General features: G+C 46.2%; 1 protein-coding gene across 2 annotated transcripts in view; it reads right to left on the bottom strand.

Moving 5' to 3' along the window:
• Positions 1-663: 663 nt before the first annotated feature.
• The window catches only part of ALKBH8 (alkB homolog 8, tRNA methyltransferase), a 59044-nt gene continuing 32462 nt past the window's right edge, over positions 664-27245 (bottom strand). For both annotated transcript variants that reach the window (XM_028726197.2, XM_077927042.1), the window contains exons 8-12: positions 20167-20273; positions 17896-18047; positions 12390-12646; positions 3605-3754; positions 664-1339 (exon numbers count right to left, since the gene is read on the bottom strand). In XM_028726197.2, the coding sequence (XP_028582030.2) occupies positions 806-1339; positions 3605-3754; positions 12390-12646; positions 17896-18047; positions 20167-20273 (1200 nt within the window). In that variant the 3' untranslated portion in view covers positions 664-805. The remainder of the gene's footprint in view (positions 1340-3604; positions 3755-12389; positions 12647-17895; positions 18048-20166; positions 20274-27245) is intronic.

Raw genomic sequence — 27245 nt, forward strand, 5'->3', positions numbered from 1 at the left:
AGAACCAGAGATGAAAATTAAATCACTGTAAAGAGTTGGGGAACATTTGTACATAAGGAAACTGGGGAAATGAGCCAATGACTGTGCTGAACATTATGGTCTCTTGTGATTCTGGATTAGTTTAAAGTTTATAAGTCTCTGCTTATATTGCCTTTTTTAATGGGTTCTTCTGTTTGTTTGTTTCTACTTGCCAACGCTACTTAACTTTATATAATAAACTTTTACATTCAGGACAAACATTTGCTCTTATGCTCTTAATTGTTCTTCCCATGTAACTTCACGATCCATTCTCCTCAACCTCCTCTGATTTCTTGAGCACCCATTCATTTATTTATGCAGTTCCAAAACCACCATTTTACTTTATTTTTTATTTTACTGTCCTAGACAATCCTTCACTTTAGGCCCATTTACTGTTATTCAGCATCTTGTCTTACTCTGCTGTTGACTCAAATTACAGGTGCTGCATTTAGTGACAAGTCCTGATTCAACTGTGTGTTCATGCAGCCGCTGGGGCTGTCCTTGTTAAGAGGTGTAAACTGCCTTGAGTACCTCAGTGTAGAAAGGCAGAATACCAAATTTAACAAGAGAAATGAAATATACTTGGTTGGTAAAGCCAGAGCAAGATACAAGTTCCTAAACTGGTAAGGAAAATAATCCCAGCAACACTGTAAAAACAATATTTATTTTATAAACATAAAGCCACTGCTAAAAGCCAGATGCCGCCCAAATACCCTTTTGCAACCAAATATTTATGTCAAGTATGTTCCCTTTCCACTTTGGCAGCCTGCAAGGTTTTGTTGATAAGTTACTGCTTTTCAAGAACTACACACCAGTTCCCTTGGTCATAGTAACTCTCTTGCACCTCTATGCAATCTAGCCTCTTGCAGAGCGCTTCCAGTTCTCCTTTGGAGAAGACATGGTAATAACGGTGAAATATGGGACTAAGTTCCTGCGAGTCTGCAGAGCATCCCACAGGTCGGTGAGACTGGACATGCCTGGATTTCTTCTTCATGCCATCTTTCAGGTGCCAAGGGACCAGCAAGTCTTGGGAGCCAAAGGATGTTCTGTTGGTATGAACAGGCAGTTTAGCATGAACGGCCTGGTTTGCATTGCAACACCTGCTCTTGGGGTGCACTGAACTTTGGCAGTCACTGTCGCCCGTTTCCTCTACTGGGTCACTGCCGAGCTCTTCCGACGCACCACCGCTGGCTCTTTTTTCTTTCAGGTATTTAGACTTCTGGTTCTTGTATTCCTGTTCCATAGCCCAGACATAAATGAGAGCTCTTCCACCTGGCCTCAGCAGCCGGACTAATTCGCAGAGAGCAGCCAGCCTTCTCTCCTGGTCAAGGGGAAAGCAGATCAAGTCAGTCCGAATGTTAACAGCAGCAGGACTGCAAGTGAGAGCAACGCTTCGAGTACAGCAAAGGAAAACTGATGTGCTCTAGTGGTTTATATAATCAGGAACACCTGTACTGCTCTTTATCTGTTTATTTGGTAAAAAATTTTTCCTGCTCTGTAATACCCACGGCAATTATCAACCTCCATTTAAACGTTGTTTTTCTCTTAAAAGACTGCTTATGCTTGCCATTTTTATGATTGCTTGCTCAAATGAAAAAGGAGCAACCAAAGTCAGATGTAAGCTCATTGTTGTAAGGTGTGCCTAAGTAAGGAAAAAAATATAACAATTGGTGCCTAAATCTGGACGTTTCATAACAAGACAATCCATAATCTGGGCCCTGGCTCTTCTATGCAAGAAGGGTTTGCTCCTCCCACCTACCAATGGCATCTCAGATGGTGGTAGGATACAGAACAGGGCCTCCTCCCCTAAGAACTGGAGTGTGTGCACAGGTTCAAAAGGGCAGAAGTAGCCCTTCCAGTATCCATCGCCCAGCCTTGGGAACCATAGCTTTCCGTACACTGAAACGTGTGTTTGTTGCATATAGGAGCAACCCTAGACACAAGACGCTGGAGTAAAGCAAGCCGGCATAAATTAAGCAGCTGTGAAGTATAAAGGTAAAGGTAAAGGTACCCCTGCCCGTACGGGCCAGTCGTGTCCGACTCTAGGGTTGTGCTCCCATCTCACTTAAGAGGCCAGGGGCCAGCGCTGTCTGGAGACACTTCCGGGTCACGTGGCCAGCGTGACAAAGCTGCTCTGGCGAGCCAGCACCAGCGCAGCACACGGAAACGCCGTTTACCTTCCCGCTGGTAAGCGGTCCCTATTTATCTACTTGCACCTGGAGGTGCTTTCGAACTGCTAGGTGGGCAGGAGCTGGGACCGGACGACGGGAGCGCACCCCGCCGCGGGGATTCGAACCACCGACCATGCGATCGGCAAGCCCTAGGCGCTGAGGTTTTACCCACAGCGCCACCCGCGTCCCTAAGTCCCTGTGAAGTATACCAGATTCAAACTCCTGCTTAGGAGTGGGGCTACTGCTGACTGAGCCGGCCTAAGCCTGGCGGAGGGAAAACACACACATAAGACAGTATTTGAGTGACACCACCTTTTCTGCTGGTTTAATTTATGCTAGGTGGCCAGGTCACATGACCATTCTGAACAGGCTTAGGAGTTAGGGCTGGGCAATATATCATCCAAAACCGGTTTGAAGTCCATATTGGCTTCATAGTTTTTGACCTGGCAATATATCGCAAATTTTTTTTTTTGGGGGGGGGGGGGTGCTATGCAAAAATCACAATGTGGGAAAAACCATGAAGCCAGCTAATGCCTCTACATAGTTCCATCCTTACTTCAGACGTTGTAATATATCGGTATATCACAATGTTTAGCTGGTGATGTATTGTGATGTTGAAAACCAGATATCGCCCAGCCCTACTTAAGATCCAGCCTGAGTCGCCCCCTCCAGACATCCTTTTTAGGGCTTACAATGGCTTAAGATCCACCAGGCTCAACTCAGCCAGCTGGGCCCTAGCTAAGCCTGGATGGGGAAGGTACCTCTGGCTGAGCCAAGAATGGGGTGTTATGCCAATGTAGCCTGGCTGCACCAGAAACCTCAGCCAGAGACCCATTGGATAGATCCTAACCTGCCCACCCTGGTTCATCTGGCTTTAGGATGGCTCTCTTAGCCAGCTAATGGCTGAGAAGTTAAACATGGGTGTCCTGATGGCCTAGCCCCACCCATCAACAGAAAAGTGAGTGCAACTGAAACCAGCTCATATCGGCTTAGCCTTAGCCACTGAAAGCCAAAGTGGATGATTGGTCTTGGCCCAAGACCCCTGGGAAGCTGCTGTCCTTCGGAAGAGACAATGCTGGGATAGATGGACAAGCAATCTGACCCAGTCAGTCGTACCTTGGTTCTCGAACGTAATCCGTTCTGGAAGTCCATTTGGCTTCCGAAAACGTTTGAAAACCAAGGCACGCTTCCGATTAGCTGCAGGAGCCTCCTGCACCCAATCAGAAGCCATGTCAGACATTTGGTTTCCAAAAAACATTCGCAAACCGGAACACACACTTCCAGGTTTTCGGCATTCGGGAGCCAAAATGTACGAGTACCAAGGCGTTCAAGAACCAAGTTATGACTGTATAAGACATCCAGTGTTGCTGTGTAAAGGATATGGCAACAAATCATAGGGAAGAGTTTTAACTTACCACTGTTGAAAAATGGTGGATGACAGCAATGGAGATGCAGGCATCACATGAGCCACTTCGTACTGGTACTCTGAGCGCATCGCACACAAAGGCTTGAAATCCCTTCTCTCCACAAATGTCAACAAGAGTCATGCTACGGTCACAGCCAAACTGCAAGAGAAAATGGGAAGGATTGCACTCTTAACAAGATACATACAAAAGTTTCATGCAGATTTTGCAAAAGTCACCTACAGGCAGGAGATCTACTTTCCTTCAGACATTCCCCCCCCCCCCCAACAAAGCCTGCAAGTATTTTGAATTTCTGGCACATTTTTTTCCTCTGCGGAAGAAATAATTGAGTATCTCATGGTTGGATCTCACTTCTTCAAAATTTTAACCGCATACTTGCGTAGGAATTTGAAGAAAGGAGGAATAAAAGAGGACTGTTGAGATGTGACACACTCAAATGGCACCTCTGGATTTCTCCAGCATGTGTGGTAGAAATGCCATCTCCTTTGAAATGCTGCACTGTGATGCCTGTCTTGTCTTCTGAGCCTCCTCTGTCCCACAATGTCCCAGTAAAGTAGTTCGTTATTATTTGGATTTTGCAGAGGGTGTCAAAAGCTAAGTGCTCCTTACTCCCAGAATAAAATAATTTGGTTTCCTTTCCTCAAAATGTCGTTGGCCTTTGGTAGAAGCTAACCCCCCTTTTTTATTATTAAAAATGCAATTAAATAAAAAGAATTTAAAAAGCATTGCAAACTGTTAGGATATAGTTCCATCCCACCTTTAGAACAGGCATATGGAGTTGTTGTATGTCACATGTCTGTTTACTTCCAGCACAGTCTGGTGGGAACTTCCGTTGTATATAGCTTTTGCCTATGCTTATTGCTTGTACACGAAGGGGAGCAGACATGTTTTTCCTTTGTTGTAATGCTGAATAAACGCTCGTATATATGCTTACATATGCTTCTGTCAGCTACTTGCGTTGCAAAGAGTTCTTATCTCTGCTGGCTTGCGTGCTCAGTCTCTAAAGGTTTCTGAGGCTTAAGTCGCAGTTTTTGATGCTGTTCTGAAAACCAGAGTTTGCCTGGCTGCCGGCCGGTGGGCTGGAGGCAGCTTGGGAGCCTGCCAATTGCCCCCGTCTCCCAGAATGCATCCCAACACAAACAAGGCAAATTTTGACCAGCAGCAATTTCTACCAGGAAGCTGCCTTATATAGCCTATTTAGCTCAGAACTGTCTGTGTTGATTGCCAGCTACTCTCCAGGATTTCAGACAGGGATATTCCATCCCAGGCCCAACTGGAGTTGCTGTGGATTGAAGCTGGTACCTTCTGCATGGACACTAGATGCTCTACCAATGAGCTAGGACTCCCTCCTTGAAATCTTGAGAAAGATGAAAGAAATTTAAGGCACCACTCAACTTCAAACAGGCATTTTAGCCAATGAAGCCGCAGCACTTAAGAGTCCAATGAGGTTCAAAGGTTTAAGTAGCCTTATAGCTCAGTTGGTTAAAGCATGGTGCTGATAACACCAAGGCTGCAGGTTTGATCCCTGTATGGGACAGCTGCCTATTCCTGCATTTCAAGGGCTTGGACTAGATGATGTTCAGGGTCCCTTCCACCTCTAGAAGTCTCTGAACAATTCTGTGAATGGGTCCCACATACAAACAAGCAGCTGAAAAGAGGAAAAAGTTAGTGCTTCATTGACTGTATCTGTATGGCCACCTTCCATGATTAAAAAAAGAGGCACAATTCTTCTGATTTCAATCACACTCTGTCCTAAATATGTACAGTATAAATTGACTGGGAAGCAGGAATTCAATCAAAAAGACAATACTGGAGTGACCTTGAAAAGAGGCAACACTGTACTCTGATGAAATGTAATGAGCTGCAGCTAAGCTAACCAAGAGGAAGAAAGCCTACGACCGGCAGAATATGAGGTTCCTAATTTGCATCTAAATTATATCAAATAATTGTGAAGTCGGGCTTACTTGTAACGTCCTATGTATTAAAGCGAATCCACTACTGCCCAAAGCAAAAGATTAGATCTTGCACTGGGAGAGGGGGGAAGACCCAGGAGCATTGCTTACCTCAATTGAGATGCAGAGAAGAAACTGCAAAGGCTACACAGGCTTCAGATTAAATTTGCATTTGATATAAATAATATGATGGGAGCTGCAGGCATGCCCATAATGACTGGACACAGATAATTACGAGTTGCTAAGAAGGTGTAATGATCTTACTGGATTATCAGAGGCACTTTCATATTATTTTAATTAACTCATTCTCTCTTTCCCCCCATGCTTATGTGAACCAAGGTTTCATCTGGCTCAGCCCATCATCCCGTCTGAAATCCCAACGTTTAGCCTTGCAGCAGGTGAAGTAACAAAGAGGAACACTCCTGAGCATCTGCAGAGTGCCTTTGCCGCACATCCATAACCATACATTTGAAGCAGTATTTTGTTGTTGTTTAGTCGTGTCCGACTCTTGGTGACCCCATGGACCAGAGCACGCCAGGCACTCCTGTCTTCCACTGCCTCTCGCAGTTTGGTCAAACTCATGCTGGTAGCTTCGAGAACACTATCCAACCATCTCGTCCTCTGCCGTCCTCTTCTCCTTGTGCCCTCCATCTTTCCCAACATCAGGGTCTTTTCCAGGGAGTCTTCTCTTCTCATGAGGTGGCCAGAGTATTGGAGCCTCAGCTTCAGGATCTGTCCTTCCAGTGAGCACTCAGGGCTGATTTCCTTCAGAATGGAGAGGTTTGATCTTCTTGCAGTCAATGGGACTCTCAAGAGTCTCCTCCAGCAGCATAATTCAAAAGCATCAATTCTTCGGCAATCAGTCTTGTTTGTGGTCCAGCTCTCACTTCCATACATCACTACTGGGAAAACCATAGCTTTTACTATACGGACCTTTGTTGGCAAGGTGATGTCTCTACTTTTTAAGATGCTGAAGCAGTATTATACCACTTTAAACAGTCATAGAATCATAGAATTGGAAGGGATCCAGACATGTCCAACCGGTTGACCACGATCAATAGGTAGATCCCCTGGTGATCCTGGTTGATCGCGGGCTTAAGTAAACTGCAATCCTCTCCCCCAAAAGCTCAACAACTATTGTCTCTCCCAAAAAACTCTGGTCAATCCTCCCCAAAAAGAGCTCAACAACTCTGGTCAATCCTCAATGACAATGGGTAGATCACTGCCAGTTTATTCATACTGGGAGCAGATCACAGTCCCTTGGGAGTTGGACAGGTCTGATCTAGTCCAACTCCCTGAGATGCAGGAATCTCAACACATGGTCCCCCATGGCTTTCCCCAAAGAATCTTAGGAGCTGTTCTGTTCTTCCTGTCCACATTTCTTGAGGCTGTGAAGGAAAGAAACCAAAGTGCCATGGTTTCACCCTAGAATAGGGCCATATTTATTTGCAGTGGCCACATTTATTTCTATTACCAGGTTAGCGACGGAGATGGGAAGATGCAAAATATAATAATTATTAGGGAGCCTGCCATCCACAAGATGCTGATTATCTCTCCAAGCTCAGGGAACAAAAAGAACCACAGGATGCTGTGGTCATTTTAGCTTTACCTCACAATCACTAACTCCTCCTGGTGGAATTAGATCATTTAAGTCCATTTGAAACCTGATTGATGCGACTCATCAGAAAGCTGATGGAGAGAGAACTACATCTAATTTTGAAATCCAGCCACCAAATGAAATTATGTGGCTCCCTAGAGAAACATCTCAGCTATAACTAATAGCATGAGAGTCTTGAGGAAGCAAATTAAATTCGGGCAAATTCATACAAACACAGCAAGAAAGACGACAGCATGCAGCCACAGTGCGAGACAGAGAAAGGAGAGAGAAATTCCCTTGCTTCACTTGTTCTGAGTCAGACCTTTAACATTTCTTTCACGTAGTGTTTTGTTTTCCCTCACAGAGAGCTGCCGCGTCACCTTTCAGAGAGAAGGGGCTGCGTCTAAAAACGAGAAGGCCATCTCTCGTTGCCACGAAAAGGAGAATTGTGTCATATACCCAGTGGGCTCCCTATTTTTATTTTTGGCTTTCTTTTCACCTGTCTGCTGTTTTGAGTCCTTCACCTGCAAGATATGTTCCCTTTTCACTGGCTTAAATAAAGCAATACTTTGATTGAAAGGATGTGCGAGGTTCCCACCATCCCAAATCCACATTTGCCTTTTGGCCAGTGTAGCAAATCTATCACTCGCTTCCCATCCCCAAGAGTCTCTCTCAAAAATCTCTTGGTAATTTCAACACTCCTTTGGCTATTTCTCACGCACTCTGTCAAACAATTCAGACCCAAGCTAAAGCCACACCAAAATTATGAAGTGAGCCGTTGTGATGTTGCCGGGCATGCTGCAATAATAGCGGAGCAACCTGATATATGTTTATTATTAGCATCGTTATAACTGGCAGGCATGTTTATCTCCCTTCTTTCTGCTCACTGATAAAATAAAAGTTCCTATTATAATTCCCTGTCTGGAATTATAATGCATCTGCTTCAGGCAATTTATTTTTAACCAGAAGGAATCTACTGATTTATGAGTGGGCGTGTTTATGCCTGAATGTTGTAGCCTGAAAATAATTATTAGTTGATTTGGGATATTAACTACATTGCAGACGCCAGTTCCTGAATGAGAGAGCTTGCTGGAGAGACAAATCTTAATGACAGATTGCTGCAAAGAGGGAGAAAGTTAAGCAACAATAAAGCTTCCCTTGGCCTTTTCAGGAGCAAGTCAGTTTGGGGTTTGCTTACTGTCTAAAAGTGGCTTTCGAACTGTGTGCCAGTTAACATTTTTTTACTCGTAGGGAGCAATCTTAAGGCTAGGGTCTATCAGCTGAGATGTCATAGGATTTGGTAGAAGACCTGCTACACTGGCAGAAGCCAAATATGCCACCATCATAAGAGGTAGGCCAGTGGAAGACTTCAGATATGTCAACTGAACTTCAGAAGAGTCTGATGGATCAGGCCAACGGCCCGTCCAGTCCAGAACTGTATTCTGATAGTGGCTGACCAGATACCTATGGGAAACCCAAAAGCAGGATTCAAGCACAAGACTCTCTACTCTCTACTCCTGTGGTTTCCAGCAAGAAGCATTCATTTTTTTAAAAAAATAATTTTTATTAATTTTCCAAACATGTATTAAAAACAAACAATAAAACAAAACAAAACATACAAACAAATAAACATGTATAATTTCATAAACTTATTTTCCTTCACCTTAGTTCCCAGACTTCCCCATACCTCCCTTTTTCTGCATCCTTATTTTTACCTTTTCTCAGCAACCCTCCATTTAATTAATTAACTCATCTTCCTTATAATTTCCTTAAACTTATGATTTACAGCTGCAATTCTCTGTTTCTTAACACCATAGCATCTCAGCACTCCTCAATGTTACAACAATTTTTAAGATATATTTTAAATTTCTTCCAATCTTCTTCCACTGTCTCACTCCCCTGGTCACGGATTCTGCCGGTCATCTCTGCCATTCCCATGTAGTCAATCACCTTCACTTGCCATTCTTCCAGAGTGGGTAGCTGCTGCGTCTTCCAATACTTTGCTAGAAGAATTCTTGCTGCTGTGGTAGCATACATGAAAAAAATTCTGTCCTTCCTTGGAACCAATTGGCCCACCATGCCCAGGAGAAAAGCCTCTGGTTTTTTAGAAAATGTCCATTTAAGGACCTTTTAAATTTCATTATAGATCATTTCCCAGTAGGCTTTAATCTTCGGGCAGGTCCACCAAAGGTGATAGAAAGTACCTTCAGTCTCATTACATTTCCAACATTTATTATTGGGCAAATGGTAAATTTTTGCAAGTTTGACTGGGGTCATGTACCACCTATAGATCATTTTCATTATGTTTTCTCTCAAGGCATTACAAGCCGTAAACTTAACACCGGTGTTCCATAACTTTTCCCAGTCGTCAAACATAATGTCATGACCTATGTCTTGTGCCCATTTGATCATAGCTGATTTTACTGTTTCATCTTGTGTATTCCATTTCAGCAGCAAATTATACATTCTTGACAAATTCTTAGTATTGGGTTCTAACAATTCTGTTTCTAATTTCGACCTCTCCATCTGAAAACCTATTTTCCTGTCCTGTTTAAATACCTCATTTATCTGAGGGTAATGCAACCAATCTCGTACTTTAGACTTTAATTTGTCATAACTCTGTAACTCTTTCCAGCAAGAAGCATTCAGAAGCATTGCTGCCTCTAACTGTGGAGGCAGAACACAGTCAAAATGGCAAGTAGCCCATTGATTACCCTTCCCTTCATGCACCTGTCCTTTAAAGCCATCTAGGTTAGCGGTCATCACTGTTTCCTGTGGGAGCAAGTTCCATAGTTTCACTATGCGCTGAGCTGATTAAAGTTCCTGGAATATTCCAAACTAAGGACACCCGAAAGAAGACCACAGAAACACATTTGTGCATGTAGGGTTTGTGCTCTAAAGCAGTGGTGGCCAGCTCACAACCCACGGGACCATATCTGCCCTACAAAGCAATTTTAACTGGCCCCTGGCAATCTACCTACTTTCAATCAGTGTGGGGTTAATGTTTCACCCCCAGTGCAGTAATGCAAGTGAGGGATTTTCTTCCACAATGTCATGTTTCACGTCTCTGAACTGTGCATGTAATTCCTTGGCAATGTCTAAGCTCCTTTTTATTAGAGCTATGAAGCTCTTACCTGCCCACAGACTGTCTCGCCAGAGTGGTGTATGCTCTAGTTATCTCCCACTTGGACTACTGCAATGCGCTCTACGTGGGGCTACCTTTGAAGGTGACCCGGAAACTACAACTAATCCAGAATGCGGCAGCTAGACTGGTGACTGGGGCGGCCGCCGAGACCACATAACACCTACATTGAAAGACCTACATTGGTTCCCAGTACATTTCCAAGCACAATTCAAAGTGTTGGTGTTGACCTTTAAATCTCTAAACGGCCTTGGCCCAGTATACCTGAAGGAGCATCCTCCCCCCCCCCCATCATTCTGCCCGGACACCGAGGTCCAGCTCCGAGGGCCTTCTGGCGGTTCCCTCACTGCGAGAAGCAAAGCTACAGGGAACCAGGCAGAGGGCCTTCTAGGTAGTGGCACCCACCCTGTGGAATCCATCCATCCATCCATCAGATGTCAAAGAGATAAACAACTACCTGACATTTAGAAAACAACTGAAGGCAGCCCTGTTCAGGGAAGTTTTTAATGTGTGACATTTTGATGTATTTTTAATCTTTGTTGGAAGCCGCCCAGAGTGGCGGGGTACAAATATTATTATTATTATTATTATTATTATTATTGACTTGACAATGGTTTGGAAGGCAATGTGGTTCCTCTGGTTGAGGTCCCCTGAAGGGCACAGATTCCCTACCCCTGCTCACAGAGCAAAGGTGACCAATTTCTGTTTTCTCAACAGAAATTGGTCACCTTTGCTCTGGGAGCAGGGGTAGGGAACCTGTGCCCTTCAGGGGACCTCAACCAGCGGCCAGGGATTATGGGGGTTGAAGTCCATCAAAATGTGAAAGGCCACAGATTGCCCACCCTTGCTCTACTTTGTCTCTCCCCCCCCCCCTGGCTTTGTACTTTGAACAGCAACTGTGAAAAGTACTCTATAGCTGAAGCAGCTCTCCTGGGGTTTTAATCTTCAAGCGCTGCCTGAAAGTGGGGGGATGGAACTTTGCTCTCTGTGTTATCACATTTTCTTGACTTTTCTTGGGAATATTACATATAACCTCAGGTATCATTATATGGTAATATAGCATGAATCCAGGCACAGTCAGCCAAACCGGTTAGGCTTGTAATGGCAAATTTTAGTTGTCAAAATACAGACGCAGCAGTTTCAGGACACACTAGAGAGGGAAAACTTCAAGGCAGTGGGAAAAGCCAAGATGGGACCGGGTGGCACAATTTCAGAGGGATCCCCAGCTGGAACCAAGAACTGCAGAAGTCTAGGTCTATGGCCAAGCCTAAGAGCTACAACAATTGTTTCTGCACAGGCTTGAAGTGCTTCTACAGAGAGCAGCGATGTGAAACACTGGTGGTAACAGCAGGCAGTATAAGTGTCCTGATACATATCTCTGTCCCCACCAGGAGGCAAGATGCTACAGCTGCCCCTGCTGGCTTTGTGCTGGTGAACTCTGGACAAGAAAGAGAAGCCAGGAGTTTCAGAACCATGGAAAGCAGCCCTGCAATTCAAAGGAGGAGGAAAGAACGGGTTCATTCAAAGATAAAGGGATACTGTTCATTTTTATTCATCTCAAAAGCAAGTGCCAATCTGCCTCTCCACATCCAAAATTTGCAGCCGAGTGCATTACAGCCAGTGCCAGGAACGGACAGCCAGGATCCCACTGTGATGGCAAGCACATGCTCCAGGTTTCAGATTCAGCCACCCACAACCCTGGTCTGGTTCTGACACATGCCACAATTGTTACAATGGCTTTATTGGGCTAGAGGAACTCTTTATCATTTTGAATGGCCTGTTTGAATATTGGCGCAACTCAGGTGACCTTTCAAAGCCAAATAAAAGTCAGAATCGCCATCTGAGGGATTGGAAACATTAGTCACAGGCTCCTCCCCCTGATTCCAGCCTATGTATTCGAAACTGAACTACTGTGTTGTAAGTCACTTTGTGGGACCTTTTTGGGAGGGAAGGGAAAGGAGGAGAAAGAAAAAGAAAAAGGGAGAGAAAGCTTTCCATGCAGGAAAAATGTCACAGGAGATGCAATTCTGATAGGTTAACTATCCCCTTCAAAGCAAGGAGGACTGAAACCACATAGTTCCTTACCATATGTAAGTCTTTGCGGACTCCTAAATACTTTCCGTTGCCACAGCCGACATCAGCCACAACAGCCCCACACGGCAAAGTCCTCAGGAATTCAACGACTCGCGGCCATGGGCTGTGTCTCGTGCTACTGAAGTGCGTGGCAATCCCTTCATACACCTCATGGACATACTTTTCTTCTAGCTTCGAGGCGTCACTCTCATTATCCGGGAAGGAGGGCTCTGTGTCCTTACGCTGACTGTCACACACAGAAGGATAAGCTACAGAGTAGGAAAGGATAAGGATTTATTTGTCCGTAAACAGAACACAGTGCTCCAAACCAGAGTGGTCCATTTTGGATTGCGCTCACTTAACAGAGAATTCTGAAAACCGCAAACCAAATTGCACATTTTGAGTTTCAGTTTTAAAACTGAATTGAATTGAATTTAAAATGGCACATCTATTACCTAGTTAGTGATCTACACTAATCTATACATTTCATGAACTAAATCAGTGTTTCTAAAACTTGGGTCTCCAGCTCTTTTTGGACTACAATGTCCATCATCCACTGGTCTTGCTAGCTAGCTGGAGACTCAAGTCTGGGAAACACTGAACTAAAAGGTATATCTCGGTTTAAACTGAGATACTCTAAGAGGATCAGGATGCACGAGTATGGTATGGGCAGAGTAGTTACTAGACCTAGGTTTACATCCTAGGAACTGTATCTGAAAAACACTATGGCCAGGATCTTAAACACTAGAAGTCTTCTACCCACGCATAGGGGCTTTCCAGATCCTACCCCTTGTACTTTGAGCCCCCTGTTCACCCTCCAAAATTCTGGGGATCTTTTGGAGTGCCATCTCTCAAGGCGTAAGGGGCTTCTACTAAAAGGGAAGATCAGCAACCCTGTAAGCATGATGACAAAGACTCACTTTGCATGTCTGCATGTAACTGTCAGCATTAACCATGGTTTAGAGCAGTGTTTCCCAACCTTTTTTGGGCAAAGGCACACTTGTTTCATGAAAAAAATCTCGAGGCACACCACCATTACAGCCCCGTGACGTCAGCACGCAGCGTCACGCCGGGAGGGACGCACGAAAGTGTAAGTTTCAATTTTTTCCCCTCCCCCTTGCCTTCCTTCTGTGCCAACCGCCAAAAAGCCAAGAAAAAAGCCAAGACTTTAGGGCAGCAGGTCGACACGGAAGAAGCTCCTACCTAAGGACAGGTGCGACGGCCGTGTCCTCTTCTGCCACACTTGGCAGCCCTGCCTCACGGTCGTGACTCCCACCCTGATTTCTCCCCGCAGGTCGAGCGGCACAGGCAGCCCAATGTGTCCAGCCCAGACACAAGCCCCGCTTCCCCACTCTAGATCCTGAATGCGACCAAGTGCTCTGGACTCCCGAGCAGGGTGGGAAAGAGGACTCGCATCTGGTAGCCTCCGGGCTCCTCGCCTGCTCGAGGGATGGCATTGCAGGCAAGCTGCCGGCCGTCGCCATCGCCGCCCCCTCATGCGAGTGGACCTGCCCGGAGTGGTGGGCCGGGGGAGGCTCGCTCTCTGTGGGGATGTGGCCCGCACGCGCGGCCCCGCTTCCTCCTGCCCAGGGCTGAGCTCCTTACCCGCAATCTCGGTCTCGTGCACGCGGATCCCACTTATTCTGAAGCTCGCGCCACTAGCCGGGGCTCTCACACCGTGCCAGGGCGAGGCGGCGCGGCCCACTGACGTCATCGCGGCTCGCCGCCGCCCTCGACTTCCCTGTTCCCTCCCCTCCCTCGGGTCGCCGTGGTTACCGAGGACTGCAAGCTGCTCGGGCGAGCGTGGGGCATTAAGTGGGAGAAGGAAAATTAAAATTAAAACTCGCCTGAAGGCCGCCTCTCCGGATACAGTGGTGCCTCGCAAGACGAAATTAATTCGTTCCGCAAGTCTCTTCGTCTTGCGAGTTTTTCGTATTGCGATGCACGGTTTCCCATAGGAATGCATTGAAAATCAATTAATGCGTTCCTAGGGAAACCGCCTTCAGACCAGGTCCGGGGACAGTCTGTCCCCCGACCTCTTCTGAAGGCTGGGGGGGGGGGGACAAGGGCTTTTCTTCCCACCCCCAGCATTTTAAAAAACCCCGGGACAGCGGAGGACTTCTCCGCTGTCCGGGGCAATCTTAAAATGCTAGCGGGCGGCATTTTAAAATCGCCCGGGACAGCGGAGGACTTCTCCGCTGTCCGGGGCGATTTAAAAGCCCCTGGGAAGGCAGGCAGGGGGGACAAAGATTTTCGCCCCCCGCCCGCCTTCAGAAGAGGTCCTGGACCTCTTCTGAAGGCCGGCGGGGGTCAAAAGTCTTTGCTCCCCCCTGCCTGCCTTCCTGGGAGAGCGGAGAAAGGCAGTGCGTTTCTCCGCTCTTCCGGGAAGGCAGGCAGGGGCAAAAGTCTTTGCTCCCCCCCGCCTGCCTTCAAAAGCCGTCGGGGACAGCGGAGAAACGCGCTGCCTTTCTCCGCTCTCCCGGGAAGGCAGGCAGGGGGGAGCAAAGACTTTTGCCCCCCGCCGGCCTTCAGAAGAGGTCCTGGACCTCTTCTGAAGGTGGGCGGGGGCGAAAGTCTTTGCTCCCCCCTGCCTGCCTTCCCGGGAGAGCGGAGAAAGGCAGCGCGTTTCTCCGCTGTCCCCGACGGCTTTTGAAGGCAGGCTTTTGAAAGCCGTCCGGGACAGCGGAGAAACCCAGCGCGCCCTTCCCGCTGCCCCCCGACTTGGCTGGAAGGCTGGCGGGGGGAGAAGCCTGCTCCTCCCCATCGCCAGCCCTGCAAACTCAGGGGACAGCGGGAGAGGCGCAGCGCGCCATCCCGCTGTCTCCCGACATGGTTTGGAGGCTGGCGGGGGGCTTCCTCCTCCCCCAGCCCCGCAAGCTCCCAGAGCGATGCCTAAGCTGCGCGCAGCTTCGGCATGGCTCTGGGTCCCGTTCTGGGGGAGGGGGAAGCTCGGGCTTCCCCCGCCCCAGCCCCACGCCTGGCGGTGGGGGAATAATTTTTCCCCCTTTATTCCCCCCCCCCGCCAATTTTTCCCGCGGCACACCAGGCAACGTATCTCGGCACACTAGCGTGCCGCGGAACACCGGTTGGGAAACACTGGTTTAGAGTTACATTGCACTGAAGTTAATGGTTCATGTGAAGCCATAATACCAAATTCTGGCTCAAAAGAGAACCATGGCTAGAATAACCTGTTGCATAGTTAGCACCAGTGCACAAATAACTCTTCAAAACTTTTAATGTTGAGATGGGAAGGGAGGGAAGACTTCTCTTTGGGGAGGGGAGCAGGGGAGGAGAGTGAGTGTGTGCCACTAGGCTGGATCTCAATTTGCAAACCATGGTTTCCATGCTATATCTGCACCACGTTGCATGCATAAATGGTACAACTGCATTGTACAAGTTTAAATAAGAGCAAAGACAGGATGATTCAGGACATGGTGTGGCACCAGCAACAAAAAGCCCAAACTTGTATTGGGTGACTACATAGAACCACCCTCCCTAGGTGTGCCGATGTGGCAACAAACCTTAACAACAATTCCCAAAGTTTACACCATAAGAAGCAAATCAAAAATCTATTTTTTTTTTCTCTCGAAACACATCAATCAGATTGTTTGTGTAAAGCTGTCTGAACTACTAGAGCTATGCTCGACTCAAAAGTCTTACTTTGATTAAGGTGCTCGTTCTGTGCTAAGGGGTGTTCTTTGGCCACAGGAATGCTTTCTGGAGGCTAAAAGGTGGGAAATATTGCTTACTCCTGCTGCACTTTCAAAGACAAATTTGTCGCTAGCCGAGAAGAAGGGGGAGTGGTTTGTTTTTAAAAGGAGACAACAAAGAAAAGGGTTATTTCCAGGTGAAATCAGTATTGTGTAGCAGCAGCAGATCAACCAAGGAATAAAAGCCCTGTAGTGCAACAGACCCAGTCAAAAGGGCAGGAATCTAACTGCTCACCTGCTGCTGCTCCACCCAACCAATCAGAGGTAGCAAAGCTGGAGAGTGGGTGGGGTTTGGAAGGGACAGCATTAAGTGTTGCAGAGGAAATAGGTCAGCCCTGAGTGAACCATGACCATAGTTGTCAACTTACAGATTTGAAAATAAGGGACCAGCAGCCTCAAAAATGAGGGATCAGCAGCCAAAATAAGGGATTTTCCGAGTACAGGTATTTTCGAATTCTGAGCCCCTCTGAGCCAAAGGTAGAAAGCCCAGCCAGCAGCCAAATGAAGCCTCAAGCGGTGGCTCCCACAGCACAGCAACTCGGCAAAGGGGGATGCAGCAAGGAAAACCACCATCACCTCTCTGCTGGGAAGTGCTGAGCAAAGTCCCCAGGCAACGATTTGATCGGCACAAGGCATGCAAGCTCCACCCCCTAGTCATTCTTAGACTCCTTATTGGGTGAGCAACGCAGCCAAGCAACACAGTTGGAGCCTCCCTCCTCCCTGGCTGGCAGGGAGGGAGGGAGAGGAGCTGCTTCCTTTGAAACCCGGGAAATTTAAGGGACATCATCAATAAGGGACAGCAGTGGGACACGGCACTGGGATAAGGGACTTTCCCGCCAAATAAGGGACGGCTGACAGCTATGACCATGACAAGTTGAGAGTCCTGGGAGTGGGAAGGGGAATGGGACCAGTAAGAATGTAGTGGTCACCAGTAGTCAGGCCCTAGAGCACGGCTGGCAAGAATATCCAGAGAGGAGGGAAGAAGTGCCCCTACTGCAGGCTGTTAGCTCTCATAGACCTTCCACTCAGCCCTAGTTTATTCCTTTGCCCAAAGTGGGGCTCCCATATTGCCAAGACAGCTTGTTCCACAACTGGAGGCCAGGAGAGCCCAGAGACGAGTGCCTGACACTCCTGGGATACAGGAGGGATAGATTATATGGTGCCCTCCAGATGTTGCCGTGCTACAACACCCATCAGACCGGCCAGCAGCATGGTCAATGGTGAGGAAGGGCAGAGTTGCAGTCCGCAACATCTGCAGGATACCACGTTGGCTACTGCTGCAATACGTGGTAAGCGTCCCAAGATGCTGTAGCCTCAGCAAGACATGCTGAAGCTCGCTTTTTAAAAATGCATTTCTTTTACAGAATTTGCATGCTGCTTAACTGGAAAAACGGTTTGCATAAAATATACATTAATATTATTGTTAAAAACAAATTGACCCAAAATAATTTAAAATTATAAATAAGATCTGCAGTTAAAATACTCATTCTAAAGCAAATCACTCATTAAATTATATGTTGACTTTACATAGCTGGCCAGACTTGCCTAAAGAAAAAGAAATTGTTTAGCAGTGCCAAAAACAGGTCTGGTTAAAGTCTGGTATCAATGGGCAGGGAGTTCCACAGAGTCAGAACAGCCATGAGCATTTGATTCTGTACAAGTGTAGAATGAACATGGCACAACGTTTAATGAGGAGCAGTTAATCCAGCCATGCTTTTAAGAGCTGAGGGCTAAGTGGGGGGAGCACAACCTTAAAGGGGTGGGACCCCACAAGGTCCATTGTCTGCATCTGAATAACTGGAACTTACAGCAATTGCAAGGGCTTCTCCTCACTTTTCTGAAAGTGAAAGATGTCCTTTCCCCTCTCTTGTTCAAGGTTAAATCTCCAATGTCAGCAGTGACGGCTCCAATTTTCTGACCTTCAGATGCTTGAACAATGTCAAACTTCCTAGGTGTGATGCTTTAAAACAAAACAGAAGCTAGGATTATTATTATTATCTAACATGAGGAAGAAGAAGAGTTTGGATTTGATATCCCGCTTTATCACTACCCGAAGGAGTCTCAAAGTGGCTAACATTCTCCTTTCCCTTCCTCCCCCACAACAAACACTCTGTGAGGTGAGTGGGGCTGAGAGACTTCAAAGAAGTGTGAGTGGCCCAAGGTCACCCAGCAGCTGCATGTGGAGGAGCAGAGACGTGAACCCGGTTCCCCAGATTACGAGACTACCACTCTTAACCACTACACCACACTGGCTCACCACGCACGACAAACATATTAGATAAAATGGTTCATGGAAACCTGTGAAATAATGAAACAAGTGTCTAAACGTCTATGTTCCTGGGGGGGGGGGACCCATCTCAGGCTCTGTAGGTTTCGGGTCACCAGCTCTTGAAACACCAGCATCAGAAGCTTGGCCTGATTGCCCAGTTGGGGGTACAACAGCCCCCCAGAGACAGCTGGTTCCTCCTGCTCTTCAGAGTTCGAGACTATGACATTGCCGGGCTAAAACAAATTGCTCTGCACTACAACACATTGCTGCAGGTCCCTCTTGGATCTGCATACCTCATTTGCTGACATTACGGACCTAGGACCCTCGTACCTATAGGACCACCTCTCCTGGTATGTCCCACTGAGGACCTTACAGTCTTCAAATAAAAACATCTTGGAGATCCCGGGCCACAGGGAGGTTAGGCTGGCCTCAACCAGAGCCAGGGCTTTTTCGGCCGTGGCCCCGATCTGGTGGAACGCTCTGTCACAAGCGACTAGGGCCCTGCGGGACTTGACATCTTCCCACAGGGCCTGCGAGACAGAGCTGTTCCACCAGGCCTTTGGCCAAGGCACAGTCTGACCTCCTCTCTCCTTCTGTAATCCTCATAGAACTCTAGCCCAATGGTTGCCATTAATTTGATACTGAATTGATTTTAGAATGTATTTCAATTAATTAACTGTGATTTTATGTAAATTGTGCTATTTTTACTGTTGTTAGCTGCTCTGAGCCCGGCTTTTCCTGGGGAGTTGGGGATATAAATAAAATTTTATTTTTATTTATTTATTTGCGGACCTTGATATTGACAAGGGAAATGCCCACAATGCAGACCTTTCAGAGCAAGGGCAATGCCCTGGATAGTGCCTCAAAGGATCCTGGGTTCAAATCGCTGATCAGCCATGATGTTCTCTTTGGGCAAGACGCTGCCTCTCTATTTAATCTACCTCACACAGCTGCTGAGAGAATGAAAGTGGGAGGAAAGACCCATAAATACCATTCCTGAGCACCCTGGAGGATTGGTGGGATCGTAACATAATGAATAAATCTGTCTGGTACAGGAAAAGGAATCTTGGGAACTATGTTGCCCAAGTATCCCTCTGTGCAGTCTCTTTGAGCTTCCTCAGGGAAATCCTGCAAAACTCCAAATCTTTCTCACGTCCAGCCTTTTCCCCCTCAGCTTGATAAACGAGCTTCATTAATGCAGAATTTGCCATGGAGGGGCGGTATATCTGTCCAGGGGACCAGTTGAGAGCCCATCAGAATTGCTGACTTGAAAAGTCGTCAGCACTTGACTCCCAGCAAGACAAGCGCTCAGCCTGTTATTGACTTCTATGCTGCTGAGCCAAGTTCAGCCGTGGCAGAATAAACTGCAGCAAATCATATCATTGCTTTGCGAGTCTGAACAAAGCAGACCTAAAAACCACACTACCTCACCATTTTTAGTTATCCTATAACATCTAGCCTGGTTTCTAAAGCCAACATAAATGGGCATATCTTCAAAGGGCCCACGTCCCTGCCTATCACCTCTATTCCTCATGAGTGGAGAACTTGTGGTATTCCAGCTGTTGTTGGACTCCGACTCCCATCAGCCCCTGCCAGCATGGCCAATGATCAGGGAGGATGGGAGTTGGAGTCCAGGATCATTTGGAGGACCACAGACTCTCTAGCCCTGCTGTAAATAAACAAAAAACGGCAAATGGATTATCATCACTAACTATTGACTGCTAAAGAAACAAGAAGGGAAGTCTGTCGCCAGTCTGCTCTGCCATTTTTATGCACGTAATATCATTAACATGTGACTGTCAACACCTACCCATGGGTCCAGAGGTATCTAGATTCTCCAGACATTACCAGCAAGCTACGCTGAGGCAGCATAACTGCTGCGGCATGTCCATCCGGATGTTTGAAATCCATAACAATCTGCGGAAAAGAGGGGGAAATCATCTGTTATTTCTGAGAATTAATTGTAAGTAGGCAAGATTTGTAGTGATGTATGGAAGTGAGAGCTGGACCATAAAGAAGGCTGATCGCCGAAGAATTGATGCTTTTGAATTATGGTGCTGGAGGAGACTCTTGAGAGTCCCACGGACTGCAAAAATATCAAACCTATCCATTCTGAAGGAAATCAGACCTGGGTGCTCACTGGAAGGGCAGATCTGGAAGCTGAGGCTCCAATACTTTGGCCACCTCATGAGAAGAGAAGATTCCCTGGAAAAGACCCCGATGCTGGGAAAGATTGAGGGCACAAGGAGAAGGGGATGACAGAGGTTGAGATAGTTGGACAGTGTTATCAAAGCTACCAGCATGAGTTTGACCAAACTGCAGGAGGCAGTGGAAGTCAGAAGTGCCTGGCGTGCTCTGGTCCATGGGGTCACGAAGAGTCGGACACGACTAAACAACAACAACAGGCAAGATTTGCCGCAGAAATCAGCATTTTGATTGTGGGTGTACAGACACAGCAGGCATTTGCACTCAAAATCACAGAGTCTTTGGGAACACAGAAGCTGCCTTGTACAGAGTCAGGCCATTGGTCCACCAAGTTTAGTACTGCCTATACTGACTGGCAGTGGCTCTCTAGGTATTCAGGAATGGGACATTCCAAGGGGTACCTGGAGATGTTGGAGATCAAACCTGGGAACCTTCTGACTGCACAGCAGAAGCTCTGCCACTGAGCTACTGCCCATCAATTTTACAAGGGGTTTTGTGATGGACTGGCTGGAGGCACCAGTTGGGAGAAGAGGGAGCAGACTGGGAGGAGAAGGCTGGCAGAAGCTGAAGAGGCAACAGGTTTTAGTGAGCAGGAAGAGTCTGTGACAGAGAGCACTGCAGAACCAGAGGCTGGAGAGGAGGGGGCCAAGAGGCAGCAACGTGTCAGGCTCATGAGGAGGCCGGGCTGTCCCCCACTTCTGCTGCGACCAGCTACCCTCCCCTCCAGTTTCCCAGAATCCAAAGAGGTATGATGATGGCAGAGCAAAGACCAGCAAGACGAAGGAGCCTCAGATTGCTTGGGAAGGAATCAGGGAGGATGAGACTTGGGGAGTAATGGGAAGGCAGAGACCTTCAGTCCCCACAACTGCCTCATAGGGGCAAATTCTACCGGGATGAGTGGCTTTGCTCACTGGGCCTGGCCTCCTGAGCTGTCTTGCTTCTTTGAATAAAGAGTTAACTGAAGCCGTGTGAGTTATTGTTGACGTGCTCCTGTCAGGTTTGGACAAATTCATACAACAGAATAAGGCTATCCATGGCTATTAGTCAAGACAATGATATACTACCTCCAGGATCAAAGCCAGTATAATTCTGAATACCAGTAGCTGGGGTACATAATGACAGAGCTATTGCCCTTGTGTCCTGCTTGTGGGCTTCCCAAAGACATCTAGTTGGCCATTCATTGACGTTTAGGGTGGCCTGTCAGGGCCTAGACATCACCCCTGGTTTTGCAGTCCAAGGCAGACAGAAGAAGAAAAAAGGAAACTTTAAGGACTTAGTAAAGGACTGTCATACCTGGCTGGTGGGGCTGTGCAAAACCTGGTGGGTTGCAGGTTGTACATGGAGCAAAATAGAAAATGAAACTACCGTATTTTTTCGTGTATAAGACTATATTTCCCCCCAAATTTTTTAAGTTTAAAGTTGGGGGTCGTCTTATACATGGATTGTTTAAAATATTTATTTCTTAATTTTGGGCTCAAAAAATAGAGGTCTTATACATGGGGACGTCTTATAGACAAAAAATACGGTAAACGTCTCCCCTCCCCCCCAGAAGGGACACAACCTAGCATTGGCCACGGCTGAGAACCAGTACTCAAAATGCCCCATTTAAGTACAGTGGTACCTCGGGTTAAGAACTTAATTCGTTCTGGAGGTCTGTTCTTAACCTGAAACTGTTCTTAGCCTGAGGTACTATTTTAGCTAATGGGGCCTCCCGCTGCCACCATGCGATTTCTGTTCTCACCCTGAAGCAAAGTTCTTAATCCAAGGTACTATTTCTGGGTTAGCGGAGTCTGTAACCTGAAGCGTCTGTAGCCCAAGGTACCACTGTACACAGGAACCTGCTGGATCAGGCCAGTGGGCCATCCAAGTCCAGCATTTTCTTCTCACAGCAGCCAACCAGATGCCTATGGGAAACCTGCAAGTAGGAACTGTGTGTAGTAGCAACTGGTACAGTCATACCTCATGTTACGTCCGCTTCATGTTACGTTCTTTCAGGTCACGTCCCGGAAAGGGTTACTTCCGGGTTTCACCGCTCGTGCATGCACAGAAGCACAAAATGACGTCACGTGCATGTGCAGAAGCGGCGAATCGCAACCCACATGTGCGCAGACGCCCCGCTGTGGGTTGCGCTCTTTTCATGTTGCAAACGGGCCTCCGGAATGGATCCCGTTCACAACCAGAGGTACCACTGTATTTAGAAGATTTGCTACCTCCAACAGTGGATATTATAGTGGCGATATGTATAGAATACATGGAAAAACATTGTTCCAAAACAAATTTATTGATATGCATCAACCAAATTTTGTAAAGGCAAAATATGGCTAGATGGCTTATGGGGGAAATTAAAACCAATATTCACAACACAATAGAAACAGAGTGTTAAACAGAAGAAGCTGTTAGGTGGTGGAGGGAAGTCACAGGGTGAGGAATAAGGAAAAGCTATTTACACAGAACTGATACACACAGAACTGAAAATAGCTATAATTCAAAATGTACTGTAAAGTGTGTTATGAAGATGTCATGGAATGAAATAATTTAAAATAAAGAGTATCAAGTATACATCCCTAGTTCCGCCTCCTCAAATGCCATCGTAGAAGCCTTCCAGAAAGTAATTTCTATCCCACTTTTAATAATAATAGCAATAATAATTATGATAATAATCCTTTTGCAGTCTCAAAGGCTTCTGTTCTGACTCTGCCTTGCCGAGGCCACTCACTGAAGGAGCCAGACAGCATCTCCCTGCCTCTTTGTAAGTCTTTATCCCAGCAGTGCAATCTAAGTCGCCACTTCTTTGTCTCGCCCCCCCCCCCACCCACAGGCACAAAAGGAAAGGGAGGGAGGTGCATTAAGGCTCCTGGTCTTCTTTTTAATTCACTAAGGACTAGCAATCAATAGCGCTACTTCTGCCACTGCCAAATCAATCCGCCTCTCATGACAGCTTTCCTCCACAGGAGCGATTTCCAATTACTATTTTCGCTTCTACCCATTTTCTTTATTCTCGGAGGTGGCAAAGCCAATGAAGATCAAATTTCCAGCTTGCCCATTGTGCACCACTAAGGACTGCAGTCAATAATACGTGTTATATATACAAATTTTTGTATGTGTCTATATTATGGGAGGCGATGCTGGATATTTGATCTCGCACAATCCTTTCCAATGTTTCTTTCAAAGGGGGTGTTTCGGAATAGCGCGTCTTCACACCCAGCCCTTCCCTCAAAAGCGTGAGCGATACGCATGAAGCTAAGAATACCACTCTGCAGTGTAAACATGACGCTGGAGCAAGCGTTCGTGACGAGGGAATGCGTGGCAGAGCATGCAAAGATGCCTAGATAGACATTGGAGCAGGCGCTTGCATTCTGAAGGCTGATCCCACTGCTAAAGGCATGGGCTATATAATGCAATGGGGGGGGGACAGGGGAGGTGGGGGGGGGAGAGAGAATTCAAAGAGAAGAGCGGCTGGGAGAGAAAGGGGTATTTCTTAGAGCTAGGAAAGTACCACAAGGCTGCTTGCACAGAGGTGAAATTGCATTTGGCAGGCCAAGTAGACAAAAAAAGAGAGAGAGAGAGAGAGAAGGAGGGGGGAAATAATTGTTAAAGAGGCTATATAGAAAGTGAGTCATTGTTTGATAATGATAGCTATAACATTGGCATGGAGAATAAGGGATGCAATGTGATTTTTTAAAAAAGAAAGAAAGAAAGAGGAACAAAAGCCCTGCAAAGTGATACCTTTATTTGGATCAAATTCTGCAGCTGTAGGCCAACTTCCAGATTACACTTAACTCTTCATTCGGCAGATCTGAGGGACTCAACAGCTTGCAAACTCCTACCACGGGGGTAGAGCAGCAGCTCACCTATTTAAAACTTCTATTGAAATGGAACCTGCTTATCTATTACATCTCCTATGACAGACAGAAGCTGAAGATAGAAGATTGAAGCTGAGGCTCCAATACTTTGGCCACCTCATGAGAAGAGAAGACTCCCTGGAAAAGACCCTGATGTTGGGAAAGATGGAGGGCACAAGGAGAAGGGGACGACAGACGAGATGGTTGGACAGTGTTCTCGAAGCTACCAGCATGAGTTTGACCAAACTGCGGGAGGCAGTGGAAGACAGAAGTGCCTGGCGTGCTCTGGTCCATGGGGTCACGAAGAGTCTGACACAACTAAATGACTAAACAACAACAACAACGATATTTAGATAGATAGATAGATAGATAGATAGATAGATGATAGATACATAGATGATAGATAGATAGATAGATATAGATAGATAGATAGATAGATAGATAGATAGATAGATAGATAGATAGATAGACAGGCAGACAGATAATAGGGAGATAGGTAGGTAGATGATATAGATAGATGTCTCTGCTCTTACACACTTCTTGAACACAGGAAGCTGTCTTATACTGGCATGATTTGTACACTACACTAAGCCAAACCATGACTAAGTGTGAACGAGCAAGTGTGAGAGCACACTTAGTGCATGCTGTTGCATTCTGCTGCATTCTGCACTTGTTAGAGCTTCCAAGTCCTCCTCGAGGGAAGTCTCATGTTCAGTGCATTGCAATAATGCAATACGGAGGTAACCAGGACATGGGACACTGTTGCCTGGTTACCTTTCTCTGCAGTAAGAACTGCAGCAAGTATGAATGAACTTTCAAATCGAAACCGGTGTATCATCCACCCATCAGATGGGAGCGAAGCAAGAGATGGGTCAGCAGCCGGTGCAGATTAGAGCGAGAAAGAAGAAACGGGGTCTAAATCGGCTGACGTGCTGATGTCTTTCTTCTTCAGATACCAGGAGAGGGAAAGTGTTTGGGTTGTATCCAACAAAGTCCTACTCGAAGCAGGCTCATTGAAATTAGTAAAACTTGTGGAAGATGAGGATAAACTATGGCCCAAACTCGAGTCCAACATGACAGATGCAACTAACACTACATGCTCTTTGGTTCTGTATAAACAAATTTAGACCTTGCCCTAATGCTTATGTATGACTCTGCTTATGTATGACTTTTAAGTGCTAGACAGAAAGGAGTTTACTTGTCTCCTTCACTATTCCCCCTCTTGGCATCTCATCCAACGATCAATAAATGGCATAGGCTATGGTATCAGGAGACAGAGGTACAAAGGCATTAAATTTCTGTCTGATCTTTACGTTAATGGAACCCCAATCTCTCAAGAACAGCTAAAATATAAATGAGGTAACCAGCCTCTCCTGTGGCTACTCTTGACAACACCTTCGGAACATAAACACACAATAAAATTTTCTCAGAAAGCGCCACTCGTCATTTAACCTTTTTTTTATAAAAAAAACAACTCCAATTAAAAATCAGAACGCCGTATCAAGGGGTTTAATTTCATCTTTATATAAATTTGTTTTGGTTGCTGAGTACAACAAACTGAAGGGGACCAAGATGGTGTGGGAAGGACTTGGACTGCATCATTCTCGTTAATACCTTGCTCAGATTGTGGCAATGACACCCCCCCCCCCAAACAATATAAATCCATCTCAGAGAGGAACAGAGAGTTAACCCTAAAATTAATTCACTGATGGTATTTAACCTCTCGTGGATTGGCGTATATGCCTCCCTCTTCCTTAGTGAGATGCTGGCATGGGTGCCAGAAGGCACATATGTTCACATGTGGTGGTATTGTGCCAAACACCAAAATTCTGTACCTCAATTTTCCAGGAAATAATTCAGATTATAGGTCATAGTGATTCCCCTCTCCCCCCCCCCCGCCCCCGTGGCACTACTGAATATATTTGAAAACGAAGAAGCACCATCCCATTGCAAAGAATTGGGGTCACATTTGTTAACTGCTGCCTAAGCTATTATGGCTAGACATGGGAAGGACTTAGTAGGTGCCAACCTTGTATCCTGGTATAATAAAGTGTGGGAGATCGCCTTATTTGCGGGGAGGAAACTTACTTACAAATTGAGATTGGCTAGAGAACAAAGCAAGACAGACATGCTTTGTGTGTGATTTTATTAAATATGTTAACGTCGATTTGCACAACTTATACCCACATCCAACATTTAACAGATCTTGATTGATTCCAATCAATACCCAGCAGTCCCCTCTCCATCCTCTTTTTCTCTTCTGTACACCATTATCTCCAACTCATTTATAAGGCTCTACATATCCTACTGTGCAAAGATGTTCTCTATCCATTAATCTATTTTTACCAATCTATTTTTTCAAAAAGGCTATATTCGGTATACATAAATCAAAATGTTTTGATACCGTATTTCTTCAAATATAAAAAAGCTATTTGCAAAAATAAGAAAAAATATTAATGAACCTATGTTTGTTGTGTCTGTTGAAATCTAAATCTTAGTAGGACTACAGCAGGCACGTCCAACTCCCAAGAGACTGTGATCTACTCATAGTATAAAAAGACCAGCTGTGATCAACCCATTGTCATTGCTAGGAGTTGTTAAGCTTTTGGGGGGGGTTTGACCCAAGTTCTGGAGCTTTTTTAAGGGGAAGGTTTGCCGATCTACCTGGGACACCCCCGCGATCTACTGGTAAATCATGATCTACCTGTTGGACATGCCTGGACTACAGCATTGGAAACAATCCTTTGCTTCACAATTGCTCCCCAGTCCTTACTGAATGTGAGGCTGGATCCTTCCAATACAACCATTTGTACCTCGGTGGTAACAGCCTGGCTACTATTGC

The sequence above is a fragment of the Podarcis muralis genome, chromosome 4 (genome assembly GCF_964188315.1).
Source record: "Podarcis muralis chromosome 4, rPodMur119.hap1.1, whole genome shotgun sequence".
NCBI classification, from domain to species: Eukaryota; Metazoa; Chordata; class Lepidosauria; order Squamata; family Lacertidae; genus Podarcis; species Podarcis muralis.